General features: G+C 41.0%; 1 protein-coding gene across 1 annotated transcript; it reads right to left on the reverse strand.

Annotated features, from left to right (window-relative positions):
• Nucleotides 1-340: 340 nt before the first annotated feature.
• RPP40 (ribonuclease P/MRP subunit p40) lies at nucleotides 341-13298 on the reverse strand. Its single transcript, XM_086469172.1, has 8 exons — nucleotides 13149-13298; nucleotides 11625-11769; nucleotides 10305-10373; nucleotides 8769-8864; nucleotides 7480-7605; nucleotides 3281-3479; nucleotides 2210-2344; nucleotides 341-917 (listed from the first exon to the last, which is right to left on the reverse strand). The coding sequence occupies exons 1-8, from the start codon at nucleotides 13281-13283 to the stop codon at nucleotides 719-721; spliced, it is 1104 nt and encodes a 367-aa protein (XP_086325298.1). The 5' UTR covers nucleotides 13284-13298; the 3' UTR covers nucleotides 341-718.
• Nucleotides 13299-13941: the final 643 nt, after the last annotated feature.

A 13941-nucleotide genomic window follows, 5' to 3' on the forward strand; every position in this document is an offset into this window, starting at 1 on the left:
TTTTAAAAGTAGAGATTTGGTGGGGGTGGGGGCATATGTGTACATGGAGGTCAATTAAGAAAGCAAGCAGCAGCCTTTCGCATCACTGTTAAAAAATGACTTCTTTTTGATAACCAAGTGTGATCTGCACAATCCAAAAAGCAGGTCAGCAAGCCTTTATTTTTTCCATGTTTAATAGGTGCTCCTCCCACTGTCACGTACCTCCTTCTCCTCACCTTCCCCCCCCACCTCCCAAATTATGGAGAACACATCTTCCTTTTTATTTTTATTTGCCAGCATGTAGGCTGAAATATCTTAAACATGAATTTGAAGATTTTACAGATCTTTAGTACAGAAAGAAAACACTAAATCCCAAAATGAGCTTTCCTCCCAAATATTTTAGCTAGAAAACTGTAAAGCTAACTTTCAAATTCCAAAATTACTCCTGGATAAAAAGAAACCACCTACAGTCACAATTCCAATTTAAACTCTCAAAAACGTATATTTTTCTTAAAGCTAGAATTGTGAAGTCTTCCAGAAGGCACTGTATGACATAGTGAGGAAACAAAAATCCATTCCTTCCATTGTAGAGCATCCTTTAAGGACTATAAATAATTGAAAAAACATATACAGCCTTTTAGTACTTAACTTGTTACCTAATTACTTTTATAAAACTATCTTATTAGGTTTCTATACAGTAACATAGAATTATTAACAAACTTCTTCTGTAGACATAGCTTTATGGAGGACAACCATCATTTGTTCCTACAGCCATCTGAAGCCAGTAGTCCAGATTTCTAAAAATGACAAAGTTGTACAAGTTCTCTCCTCCCTTGTGGAAACCATGTTCACTTTCTCTCCAGGAAACAGGGCTGTCTGCAAAGCCATGCACAGTTAAGGTCAGCCAATATGCCAGTTTTGGTTCAGCAAAATAGCAACTGCAAGGAAGAAGACAAGGTAGTGAATAATTATCATGGGACAGACGGCATGTTCAAGTATATGAGACAAAGCAAAAAAATCAGACACAGGCACTTCAGTGAAAATTTGTAATTAACACTTAAAAAAACCTGCTTTAGTACGTAACAAATAAATTCAAACGAAAATATTCTATCAGAATACATTAGGAAATGAAGTAAGATTGACTTTTGATTATTCCTACCATACTTTTAGACATGGCAAACCTGCAAGTTACGCCAGTGAGAAAAAGTTTAATTTGTGAAGTAGCTGTGCTGAATTCCTACAGCATTATGTCGTCTTTCAGAAAAGAGAACATTTGCTGAGAACAGTTGCTATCAGGGCAAAAAAGACATTGGAGGAGTAAACATATTCAGGTTATGTTTGACAAATACCTTCACCATCAGAAAGGAAATGGATTACAAATAATCAAAGCCAGAAATTATCCACTGCTCTTAAGTGGAGAATAAAAGCCAAGGAAATTTGTGTTCCAACCCTAGCCTAGAGATGCTTTCTGCATGAGATCTGAAAATTGCTCAAAGAGTAATGATCATACTCCAGATAAAACAACAGCCATAGTCATGAGTCAGTGCTACAACCATTAGCCACCAGGCACTTTCAAGTGTTGTCTCACACATGGAGTAAGAAGCTTCCAAAATCTGCTGTCAGTAGCACCGATATACAATACAGATAGATAACACATTGATCCATGACACACTAGTAATCATGTAGTTTGGTATTGAATTAGAACTACACCTAACCTATTCACCATTATCCAGTGTCCTATGTTACAACACTTGATTAAAAAAACTCACTAGAAGTTAATCTATTGTAATGCTGTAACAACCTTGAAGCACACCTTGTGATACTCTTTTTGGTATCATATAGGGATTTCAACCATATTTTCCAGCAGTAGTTGAAAATACTAAATCAGACATATTTGAGGGCACCTGAGTTTCATAGACATGGGGAATCTGAAAAACATAGGAGCTCAGACAGCCACTGTTTCTCAGAAATTAAGACAAAAAGCAAAGTCATTACTAGAATACAGGGCAGGCATTTTCATTTTTGAAGTATCCAAAATTGCTTATTGCTCTTTTCCTACAGACGTTAAACTTTCAGCTCATTTCCTAATTAAAAAAATTCTTCATTTTGTATATTTTGCTATTTACCTCCAACAGCACTACTGAAAACAAGTATTTAAAAGTGATTTTGAAAATTAAAAAAGTGTTAGAGCACAAATGTTTTTTAGTAATGTACTCCTGTCAGCCCTTACCACAGCTGCTCCAACAACTGAATTATCTTCTCAGGAATTATAAAGCCTGTGATTGTGCACAAAAAAGCTTTTTCTACCACTGTGTTGGGCTGAGGACAGCAATAGGTTGACAAGAAGCTAGATGACTTGTTGTCTCTGGAAAAAAAAACAAAACACAACTAAAATAAATATACTTTAAATCTTCTATAGGAAGTCTTAGTAATCAAAACTTGTACCAAACAAGTAGTATCGATGTATATCAATGTATATCATCTAAATTAACACCAAAGCAACTAACAGCCAAACAGTTAATACGCAAGATGTCACGGTGCTGCGGGTTAACTGTGGTACGCACCTAAGCCCCACACAGCTGCTCACTCGATCCCCCCTAGTGCGATGGGGGAGACAATCGGAACGGTAAAAGTAAGAAAACACATGGCTTGAGACAAAGGCAATTTAATAGGTAAAGCAAAAGGTGCACATGAAAGCAAAGCAAGTTAAGGAATTAATTTACTACTTCCCAACGGCAGGCAGATGTTTAGCCATCCCCAGGAAAGCAGGACTTCATCACATCTAGCTGCAACTTGGGAAGACAAATGCTGTAACTCTGAACGTTTCCCACCCCACCTTCCCCGGCTTTTATTGCTGAGCATGCTAACCTATGGTGTGGGATACCCCTCTGGTCAGCTGGGGCCTGCTATCATGGCTGTGTCCCCTCCCCAATTCCTGCCCACCCCCAGCCTACTTGCTGGCAGGACAGTGTGAGAAACAGAAAAGGCCTTGACGCTGTGTAAGCCCTGCTCAGCAACAGCCAAAACATCCCTGTGTTATCATCACTGTTTTGGTCTCAAATCCAAAATACAGCACCACATCAGCTACTACAAAGAAAATTAACTCTATCCCAGCCAAAGCCAGTACACATGGGTACCCCTAAAAATGCAGATAAATTAAGGACTTGCTACAAACACTTAAGTGTATAACGGACTTCCCACTTACAGAAATATGTCCTTAATTCTTATTTAACTCTTCCTTAAAATTGCAGCATTCCTTACTTAAAATGTATTTAAAGATGAAGCAAATTCAAATACTTACAAGCTAACTTGATTCAAGACAGCACCTAGCCATTCAAACAGTTCCTCTGTACTGCAGGACTCCTCCGGCTTTCCTTGTAGTTCGTTACTTTCTAACACCGGACACTGCAATTCCCATAATGTGCTGAATGTTATTTTTGGCTCCAGGGCCTGTATTTGGTTTTTTGAGAAGTATGACATCAATGTTGATCCCTCTGCACCTTAACAAGACAACACCACAAACAGCTGTTATGAAACTACTAAACAAAACGAGCACTGAATATGTGAAACCTCTGTATACATATACAAGAAAAGACAGTGTGTAAAAATGCTTACATGCTGTTATCTTTGGCAAAAGCCATAGAACCTTCAGCTTCCTTACCTTCTTGGAAATAAAAATAAGTGCAAGATCCAGCAACTCAGTATAGCTTAATAAATTTACAATTTAACCAGCAAGTATAGGTCTGTCAAAAGACAATTCAAGCAGACTTAACTGCATAAGTAATAAAATGAACTGAAAAGGAACACATGAAAGTGAGCAGGAACACACGGTAACTGCTCCCCAAGACAAAGTGGTCTGCAAAGGCACTCACACTGTAAGTATACCCATGCCTATACACATGAGGCCAGAGAACATTTTGCCTTACTAGTGCCCATACTTACATTCCCTTCATGCTCATGCACAGGTACTTGCTGCTGTAGAAGGGCAATGCATGCCTTACACCATTAGGTCATCTCTAGGAATTCCTCAGGCATTGCAGCTTGACAGGGAGAATACACGTGGCAGATTCACACAAAGATAATGTATCTCTAAGATGAGGTAAAGGGAACTAAGCACACATGAATTCAGGCTGTATTTCCTCAAAAACCTCTGAGTGTCTAAAGGGATCCTAGCATCACTAACTCATTGCCTCCTAGAGACTGTGGCTTCTAGAACCATGACCAACTCCAATGGAATGAATTCCTGCAGATCTCAGGAATACTTTGCAAAAAGCTATAGTGTCATTTAAATTCTCCTGGAACATGCCTTCACAACCGCAAGAAGTTTCCCTTTTTGTTGTCCTAAGCAGCGCTCAGTCTTCTATCCAGCATGTCAGGTTAGCGCATCTCTTAGTTCTCTGAGTTGAGGACAAAAACGCATAAGAATCCCTCCGAGAGGTCCTATCCCATCACTAAAGACCACGTACTTGATTTCCTATGTGTGATGGCAAACTTAACTTTGGAGCTCTAAGGTTTTGGAGAAAAATTCTTCATTTACAATAAATTGAGAAACCACCTTCAGATAAGGTATATTTGGAAGGTCATCTAGTCATCGAGACTAGAGACTCTCCTACCCACCTGGCTAAGGTGTCTGCCATCCCAGAATGCCATTTTCCCTAAACAGTGGAAAAGTGAAGCCGTGACTACAGGTTTGAGAACAGGTTTATCAATGACGTCAAGAGGAATGTTAGGGTAGTCTGGGGGACAAGTATGGCAAGAGGGAAAACCAACTGTATCACAAATCTCACTTTACTAGAAGGGAAAAAAAACCCAACAGTGATAAGTCTTCAAATGCAGTATGGCTGTAACAGATGTACCTTGATGGAAGTGATCCAAAACAGCAGGTAAAATTCTAAAAACAACCTAGACTAAAAACCTAAGCTAAGCAAGCATATTGCAAATTAACAGATATAAACCAACTTCCTTTTTAAAGCAGTAAGCTAATTGACTTGGAATCAATTCTCCTAAATTTGATAGTGCATTCTGTTTTCATGAAGTAACAATAGGTCTCTAGGAGACCAAGAAATAATACTTAATTCATGAGAAGTCTGAAGTCCAGAATAGCATTTAAATACCTCAGGAAAGGCATGTATGAACAGAAGACATTCAAGAACAGGATGGAGTTCATTGTGGAATACAATATCCAAGACCTGCTATCAAAAATTATGGACTGCCTAAACTCTGTCAGCCATATTTATGTCATCAAGGACAACCACTTGGGGGAGTAGAAAAAGAAGGGCTAACCTGACCCTTTTTAGTCATCCTTCAAAAAAGGCTGTTCCAGTGCCGAAGGGCACAGTGACAAAGACAGACAGTCACTGAATTCTTGTTAATTTATTATTATTACATAGATATATTTAATTCTGATGTGCTAGAACAGATCATCTTCTTTGAGCCCGCACTTCCTATTGGCATTTGTTAGACTAACAGGTTCAAAGAATGTGTAATATTGCCCTAGAATTCTCAGCCAAACATATAAAATGATAGATTTTAAATGTCAACTGCATATGGGAGCCCCAGCTATAGCCCTAACTTCAGGAAATCTCAAAGACTACAGTCAAGACTCCAACAGAACAATTCCTATAGCTACAGCATAGCTTTGCATGTCAACACCAACCAGGCACACCGTCAAAGTCTTTTGGAGGCCAGTGAATTTCAGCCAACAAACATTTAAAACTGTCATAGAAATTACAGCAATAGAAAAGAGAAGGTTGTTTTGTCTCTGTCATTAAAGATATGAGTCACTCCATATTCCCTTTTTCTGCTTCTCTTGGTGCCAGAACCACTAAGTGAGAAAAACAGGTACGGAAACAAAAAGTCCTGCTTTTGGAAAACGACATGAATGTTTATAGGTTTGCAGGAATGCTGGCCATAGCAAGAGACACCAGTTACCAGCAGGAAGGCAGGTTCATGGAGGACACTGATTTTCTAGACAAAATACAGCCCTCTTTTCCCCTTCCAGAAGAATCTACATGATGCCTTGTGTCTATTAATAAAAACATATAAAAGTTTTATTTTTGTCAGTACTAAGGAACTAAGAGTCTTTCCTGTGTTACAAGCACAAGATTCCTGCACAGAAAGGGATTCAGGTTTAACTCCGTATTCAGGAAATGATTGACCTGATTGTTTTTTGGATGTAAGAAAGCAAGGAAAAGGAATGTTATTCTTCCTGAATGCTGCTACACTAGCAGCAACAAACATAATTAACACAAGAAATGTCCTAGAGGCATTTTGCTCTCTGCCCAGGGTCAATAAATCCAAGCAAACTGAGCCTGAAGATCTGCCACCTTACTTGGATTTATGTCACCATTTATGGTAGCAACAGTCTTCACTGTGACTTTTTCCTGAAGATTACAAGGACAAGAATTGCAAGCCTTTAAACAACTTCTGTACGACAAACAAGGAAAGTCCTTGTCATACGATTCGTACTTAAAAGGGGAGGGGAAACATGGACGACTAAGGTGAAACACGGGACACTGCTAAAGGAGCTTGTAAGCAGCTTTAATTTCTCAGATCAGTTAACTCCCTCTCAGACTTCGTCTTGAAGAGCCAGGAAAGAGTAACAACATAAAGAGCACACTGGAAAGCATTCTTGGTGACCTCTAACATACCTTCTCACTAGCATGGAGTCTCAAAGCAGAACCACACCAAAAGCTACACAGCTATGATGAAGAAAACTTTTTTTTTTCCCAGTACAGACTCCTGCAGGTTTTGTCAATTCTGTGCAAATGCTATACATCCCTAGATACAGCCTGTTCTGAGGCAATACAGGCAACTGAGGACTTTGGAAAATGGCCCTCAGAAGAAGAACATCATTTTTTCTTCTGGGATTTAAGTAATGTAAGTTGAAAACAGTAGATAAACAAATACGAGAAGAAAGGCGATTTGAGACATACAATGTCTTGTAACAACAACCCCTTACTCTGCTCCAATCTCAAATGCTTCAGAATAAAATGATAAAATAGCAGATTGTGTGTGCATCAGCATACAAGGCACATGACGGAAACAGGAACTCTATACATGTCCTGCAACTATTAATGAAATGAAAGTTTCACATCTCAAGTACTACCAAATATGTAACCTATGTGCATTAATAAAAAAAAAAAATATATAGTGTATTAAAAATGGTTACTTATGTCACAAATTTATAAAGAAAAGGCAGCACTATCAAATAGGCAAAGTTATGCCAGAAAGCCTGGGCAAGGAAATGAAGTAACTGATATCTCTCCTATGAATCATTGTTGTGTTCCCGAACTGAAACGTTCTTCTGTGTAGGAAGTAATACCCGCACCCCCAAACAAACAAACAAAACAAACAAAAAAACCCCACCCAAAAACATTTTAATCGAACTTTTCCCTCCACTAAAAATGCATTTGGACAATCACTAGAACAGAACAGTAAGCTAAAAACATCTGGACTTCACGTCAGTTACGTTCTAGTTTTACATTTAGTTCTTATTACCTGTATTATACCAAGCCAGCAGGAAATCAAATTCTAAAGGTTTATTTTCTTTCAAGGCCCAAAGCACTCTGTTATGTATCTTGCTATCAGGGTGAAAGCCGGAATCAGTCAAGTCAATAGTTATAACTGCAAAAATGTACAAATCAATTGTTACTCAATTACAACAAATTTTATATTAAATTCATTAAGAACAAAAAGAACACAAACAAACCAAAGAACATTAAGCTAGCTTCCTTTTCACATATGCAGCGTCTTTGATTAAGCAAGTATGACTCTCCATTATGTAAATAATTATTTACCTCCTGCTATCCTATTTTGATCGTCTGGAACTGCCTTGTAGTGACTGGAGGGACATATTCCTTTTGTAATGGCAGTGCCAAAAGTCCCAAAACAGCACCTTAAAAATACCTTGGCAATTAGGCCAGCTATTAGCACTAAAAAAAGCTACAGTTTCTAACATCAAAAGCCACATCTATGGCAATGACACTTCAACTGTTTTTTTCAAGATGAATTGGTCCCAGGCCAAAAGTCACATTTATTTTTCAGACTGAAATTTCAACATACATTTTACTTTACAAACTGAATAGTAAAATGATGTCCCATTTTGCCAAAATCCTTATTATAAATAACAAGTTTCCACTTGTACAGTTTTTACGTAACTACCTATTCAACTACTGCAGGTTCCAACACATTTGAGATGGCACAGTGTTCACGTTTTTTCAAATTATTTACCAAAAAAAATTAACAAAAATCCCACTATGTTTCATCTGCAGCTGTTAAAAAAATTACGTTTTCCAAGTACTTGATATATGGAGGCTACCGTTTCAAACATGTCAAATGTAACACAACTCCCCCTTTCAAGCAAGCAGTCTTGGGTGAGGCTCTTCACCGCTATTTTCTTTTAATAGTGTGAAAATTTTAAGATCTATGTTAATTAGTTTAGTGTTTTCCAGTTTAAATCAGAAGGCGTAGATACTGGGCATAGTATACAAAAATTCTTGAGTCCCTCACGACTCCAGTATAAAAAATGCAATGAAAAACAACCCATAAATTAAAAGTTTTATAGAACACAAAAAAGATCACACATTTGTTTCCTTATAGCTGCTTTATTATTTGGAAAAAGTATTTTTTCTCTTCATGCAGTCCTTGTACCTGCATCTGGAAAAATATGACCTAGACGATAACCAATTTTAAGGAAAGGGAAGTTTCAGCATTGCTGGTTTAACATCCTAACAAGGTGCTTCACAAACAGATCTGAAATAAGCACTGTTAATATAAATAATACTTACTATATCTCATTACTTTTTTGCCAGAATACTGAGAAGGGCGACCCTGCAGTCCGAGTTCCTCATAGGTATCCTTATCCACTGACAAAATTAGTTTTCCTATAAACAAACCAAACTTTAATACAAATAATCTTCTACTTGGTTCCTTTGAAGTCTTCTGTGAACCGTATACCTTACACAATGTTAGCTTTGGATCAATGGTATTACTCATGTAATCCAGACTCCTTCGTTCCAGTTAAATGGATTACCAGATTAATCCTTAAAAAAAAAAGTAATAACTCAATTACTCTATTTTATCAGAGAGGTCTTACAAACTAGAATGAGAGAAGTGTAATATTATTCCCGAGATGGTGATAGCTTTTTTACTCTACTACCTCACTTCATTGCCTCAATCCTCCCTCCACACGTCCCTGAGCATTTGCTATGTCACTGGCTGAACACTCCATGACACTGGGGCCTGACCTGGTGAACGGTCATGCAGCCACCGCTCCACTAAACATGCAAAAGCCGTTCTTCCAACTCCAGTGGGACTGCTCACACTGAGCGAACTATGCTTATTAGTGATGAGCAGACACGCGCTGGAACAACCCCACTGCCACGTTCATAAAGCGAGTCTGGCAGCTGCCACCTGGTGCAGTTTCACACAACAGATCCCTACTACAGTCTTTGATTCTACGGTACAAGTAACAGCACAACATAGAACACAAACAAGTCAGGCTGCTGATGAAGATTTCAGATCATCAGGAACTGTAAGGCTGTCTTGGTACTGTTGTGCATAGCTGGCAATAACTATCGCACATGCTCAATCACTATCAACGAGCCGTTTTGCTAGGGCTGTGCTAACAGAGCACAGGAAAGAATGCTCTTCTGAAGAATCAGAATTCACTTATGCCCTGATGGGCACCTGTCATATAAGAGCATCTTAGGCTAGAGAGCTAATAGACCTACTGGTGTTTCTATTACATCTGATACATTGTTGAATGGAAATGACGACATATTTGAAGCTCAGAATAGCTTCATTATTTTCTCTGCATGTAAAATCCCACCTGAGATGGAACATTTTGTCATAAACCTGCAATGGAACTGCAACAGAGTAATTTAACACGTCACATACTTCTCAAAGAATAAACACTAAGTTTTTAAAAAGTGTTCCTAAGCAGTGCTGATGATCTTCCTTTTTGGTACAGATTGTGCCTTCAAGACCAATAGGAAACAAGAAGTTGCGATGCAATGTTTTCACAAAAATAATCCTCTGCAGCAACTGCAATTACAGTGGAAGCACTGACAATCTGACACTGTACATAAGTGAAGCTGGGTTTTTTTTACATTTCCTTTAGATTACATAATTTAACAGCATGAATGAAAAAATAAGTTAAAAATAGTATTATTCTGATTCAAACATATTTCTAATAAAGTTGGCAAGTACACTAAGCATTAAATTTTCCCATTTAGATAATTTCAAATTAAAAAAAAAACCAACCCAAAACCAAACACAAGACCATAATCAATATGTATTACTCAAAACAAAATGGAACATACCACTTGGTAGCAGAGCTGCAGTATTGTCTTGGTCAATCTTTGTGTTATAGGTGAGTGCATAGCACGAACCTTTAATAGTAAAGCAGAAAACCATGAGATTACACACTCTCTAAAGACAGACATGACAATACGTAAGACTCACCTCAAGATAATCAAACACGCCAAATACCATTTGAATCACTCCAAGTCCTCGTGACTTCATTAACTAACTTTCTTTCACCTTCTCAAGCAAAATAGCATCTCAGTATTATGTTTCTAAACCTTGGACTGGCACTACTTTGAAGGACCTGTCATACAGATAACGTTAACAATATGACCCAAAATGAAAACACTTTCTTTCCACCTGCAACCTTCCCCACTCAGCAAATGGAAAAATCACATTTTTTTCCAGACACATTTCTATGATTAGTTCACATGAAGACAAGGTGGAAGATGCTCACATTACTAAATATATGTCATAGCATTAACTGCCACAACCAATTTTGTTCTTAAAAATACAAGAGCCAGATCCTGTAAAGGCGGCGTACAAACGTTGAACTGCTTCCATAAAACTACTGGCACAAAAGCCATTAATGAGACTAAAGGAAATACGACAGTCCCACACTGAGAAGGTAACGGATCTCATTCTCCCATTGCACCCACATGTTCTCTTCTCTCCTCTCTTTTCCCTTTAAAGGTTTTTTCTCCCTGACAATCATCTGAAGGGTACAATACTTATCAGGAGCCGAAGGAGCAGGGCTCGCTTCACGAAAACAGCGTGCTCCATGTATGCAACAGCAAGCTTGCTGGGCAGCGGCTGCATCTTTCTTCACATCCTCTTTGCTCTTACTGTGTAAGGATGAGCCATTGCACCTCTATTAGCAACACCCCAGACAAAAAAAAAAAAAGAAAAGGGCAAAAAAAAAGCACATATTTTTTCCTTTTTCTCTTGCCTGCTGCGGAACACAGCTCACTCAGCTCTGTGCTAAAATATGACAGAATCTGAAAGGGAGAAGGGAGCTGATTTCTGCAGGAATCTGCATAAAACTGAGATGTAGAAGATAAACGAGTGTGAGGATACATGGCAGCCCTCATGACAGCTGGCTTGCAGAGTTAATATGGAATAGGGAGAAATGATGGGGGAACAGTCATAGAAGTTCAACGAGTGTCGACACACCACAAAGCAGAAAAAAGTAGAAAAAGAAATTAATACAGAATTTTCTTAGTATTTTTCCCTCCCTTCCTTAAAATACTTCTCAGAATAACAAAAAAATGGATTTTACTGTGTTACAAAAAATGTACACTATTACTGCATCTGTCATGCTTTGATTACCTCCTTACCTTTCTTCACAAAAGCATCGATGAATTCATGAGCGACCAATTCATGAACTGACAAATTCCTCACCAGGTAGTACTCTCCAACATTTGCAATAGTACTTTTCAGCACTTCAGGTAGCATGCCACATTCAGGGATCAAAAAAGACACCTATTAGGAACATATTTGTAATGTAAATCATATCCTTAAATCTATTCTAGAATAAAACCAAGAAATAGAAAAAATTTTCTCTTCAAAGAAATCAGTATGTCACATCAAAATGAGATGAAGAAAAAATAATTTCAAGCTATTGTCTTCAAAATGTATCAATTTGCAAAAAAAAGCCTCTAAATACAGCAAAGACATTATTTGGTTTTTGCATTTTACATGCTATACAATAGTATTTGAGGTGTTACATAAAGACTTGACCTTACACAGCATGACTTGACTAATGACCTTGTTTCACATCATTATACATTTAGCTTTAAGTTGCACTGGAACACTGCCTTCAGCCCTTGCTGCAAGAAGCAGTTATAACCCAAAACGTGGGCTAAGCATTTATGTAATGTCACTGGAAATGCAGAGACCAAAGTAGAGTTTAAACTAGGTCTTGAATCAATGCATTCTTCCCTGTAGAATATTTTGGAGATCAGGAGAGCAAACAGATCATCAGAGCAAAAGTTGAAGATTGGCTTATGACTTTCATGAAAGTCACAAGGCGCACATTGAGGCTACAACTCCTGTAGCACGTTTCTAATTTAAGGTAGAAAACTGATTTTCAAAAGGGATGAGCACCCAGCTTTTCTTACTAAACTCAACATTCAGTCTTTTGGTCCAATTGCCTACCTTTAGTTTCCCTTTTGTTTAAAACCTTTCCTGTACATGTTCCATAGATCAGAGAAGTCCCAGAGACCAGGGCAAACAAGGCTACCACACGGGCCAATACTAAGCTTCCCAATAACCATGCACGAGTAGCATAAAGCTTCACCCTCCTGCTCCTTCCCACTCCACCCCTCAAAAACTCCTTTTTTTTTCGAAACAAAGGGGCTCACAGAGAACGGGTACATGTCTCCCATTGCACACATACACAAGGGCAGTAACAACGGACAGACGAGCTGCCCACCACACGAGCAGAGAGCTTCCTAGTGAGCTGCTAAACAAATTACTGCGGAAATACCAAGAGAGTCCGACTGGCACCGGCAGAGAAAGGAGAGCGAGCGGGCAAAAGCCGGCCTTCGCACCACTACGTCGCCCCGCACAAGGCAGCGGCTGCTGATGGCGGCACGGTACCGGCAGTAGGAGGGACGGCAGGAGGAGGGCTGCCTGGGCACACGGGCGGCCCGGCTTCAGCCGCGGCCTCCCTCGCTGCAGGGGGCTCCCTCAGTCCCGCGTCCCTCCACGGCCGACAGGCGGGACCACCGGCGCCCTTTCCGCCCGCCCTGAGGGGACGCTTCGGGCTCGCCCCGGCGCCTCGCGCCCAACCCACCCCGCGCCCACCAGCGGCGGCGCCCGTTAACCGCCGGCTCGCGCCCGCGGCCGGCCGCACTCACGCGGCAGTTGTAGGCGTGGTCCCGCACGTGGGCCGCGTGCCGCGACCGCGCGTCCCGCGCGTGGCCCTTCTCACAGACCAGCAGGTGCCGCGGGGCCTGGCGGAGCCGCCGCAGCGGCGGCAGCAGCACCGACATCCTATTCCTCCGCCGCCGCCGGCCCCGCGGGGAGCGCCGCCAACCGGGGAGCAGCCACCCGCCCCCCCCGGTCACGTCACCCAGCGCCCGGGAGGGACCGACCACAGGGAAGGGCCGGGGTGAAGGAGGCGGGGCGGGGAAGAAGTTGTGCGACGGGGTCACTTCCGCCTGCTCCGACAACGCAGCTGCTTCCGGTGTGGCTCCTGTTCAGCACGGAGGGAGGTGTGCGCATGCGCGGCCGCGCGCAGCCGTCGAGGGCGTCGCGCGACACCTGCTCCGGTACGCGGGCGCGCTCGGGGGTTGGTCCTCACGGGTTCGGAGCAACGCGGCCTGAGTCGGGCAGCGAAACCCACGTGGGTGCGGCGGTGCAGCGGCTGTAGCTCGCGGCAGTTGAAGCACGTGCTTCGTTAGGGTGCATTGGGACCGGTGCTGTTCAGGGGCTCTGTCGGTGACACGGACAGTGGGACTGAGTGCTCCCTCGGCAAGGTGGCCGATGACACCAAGCTGTGTGGTGCGGTGGACACGCTGGAGGGAAGGGAAGGCATCCAGAGGGACCTTGGCAGGCTGGAGAGGTGGCCCCATACAAAGCTCATGAAGTTCAACAGGCCAAGTACAAGGACCTGCACCTGGTTTGGGGCAATCCCAAGCATGGACACAG

This window comes from Leptosomus discolor, chromosome 8 (assembly GCF_034619465.1).
Source record: "Leptosomus discolor isolate bLepDis1 chromosome 8, bLepDis1.hap2, whole genome shotgun sequence".
Lineage (NCBI taxonomy): Eukaryota > Metazoa > Chordata > Aves > Leptosomiformes > Leptosomidae > Leptosomus > Leptosomus discolor.

Coding starts and splice junctions, on each gene's coding strand:
- RPP40 (XM_086469172.1), bottom strand. CDS start 13,283: ATGTCGGTGCTGCTGCCGCCGCTGCGGCGGCTCCGCCAGGCCCCGCGG. Junction 3,480..7,479: donor GCTGGCTTGGTATAATACAG/GTAATAAGAACT, acceptor TGTCTTGTTAAG/GTGCAGAGGGATCAACATTG. Junction 2,345..3,280: donor GTCTTGAATCAAGTTAGCTT/GTAAGTATTTGA, acceptor TTTTTTTTCCAG/AGACAACAAGTCATCTAGCT.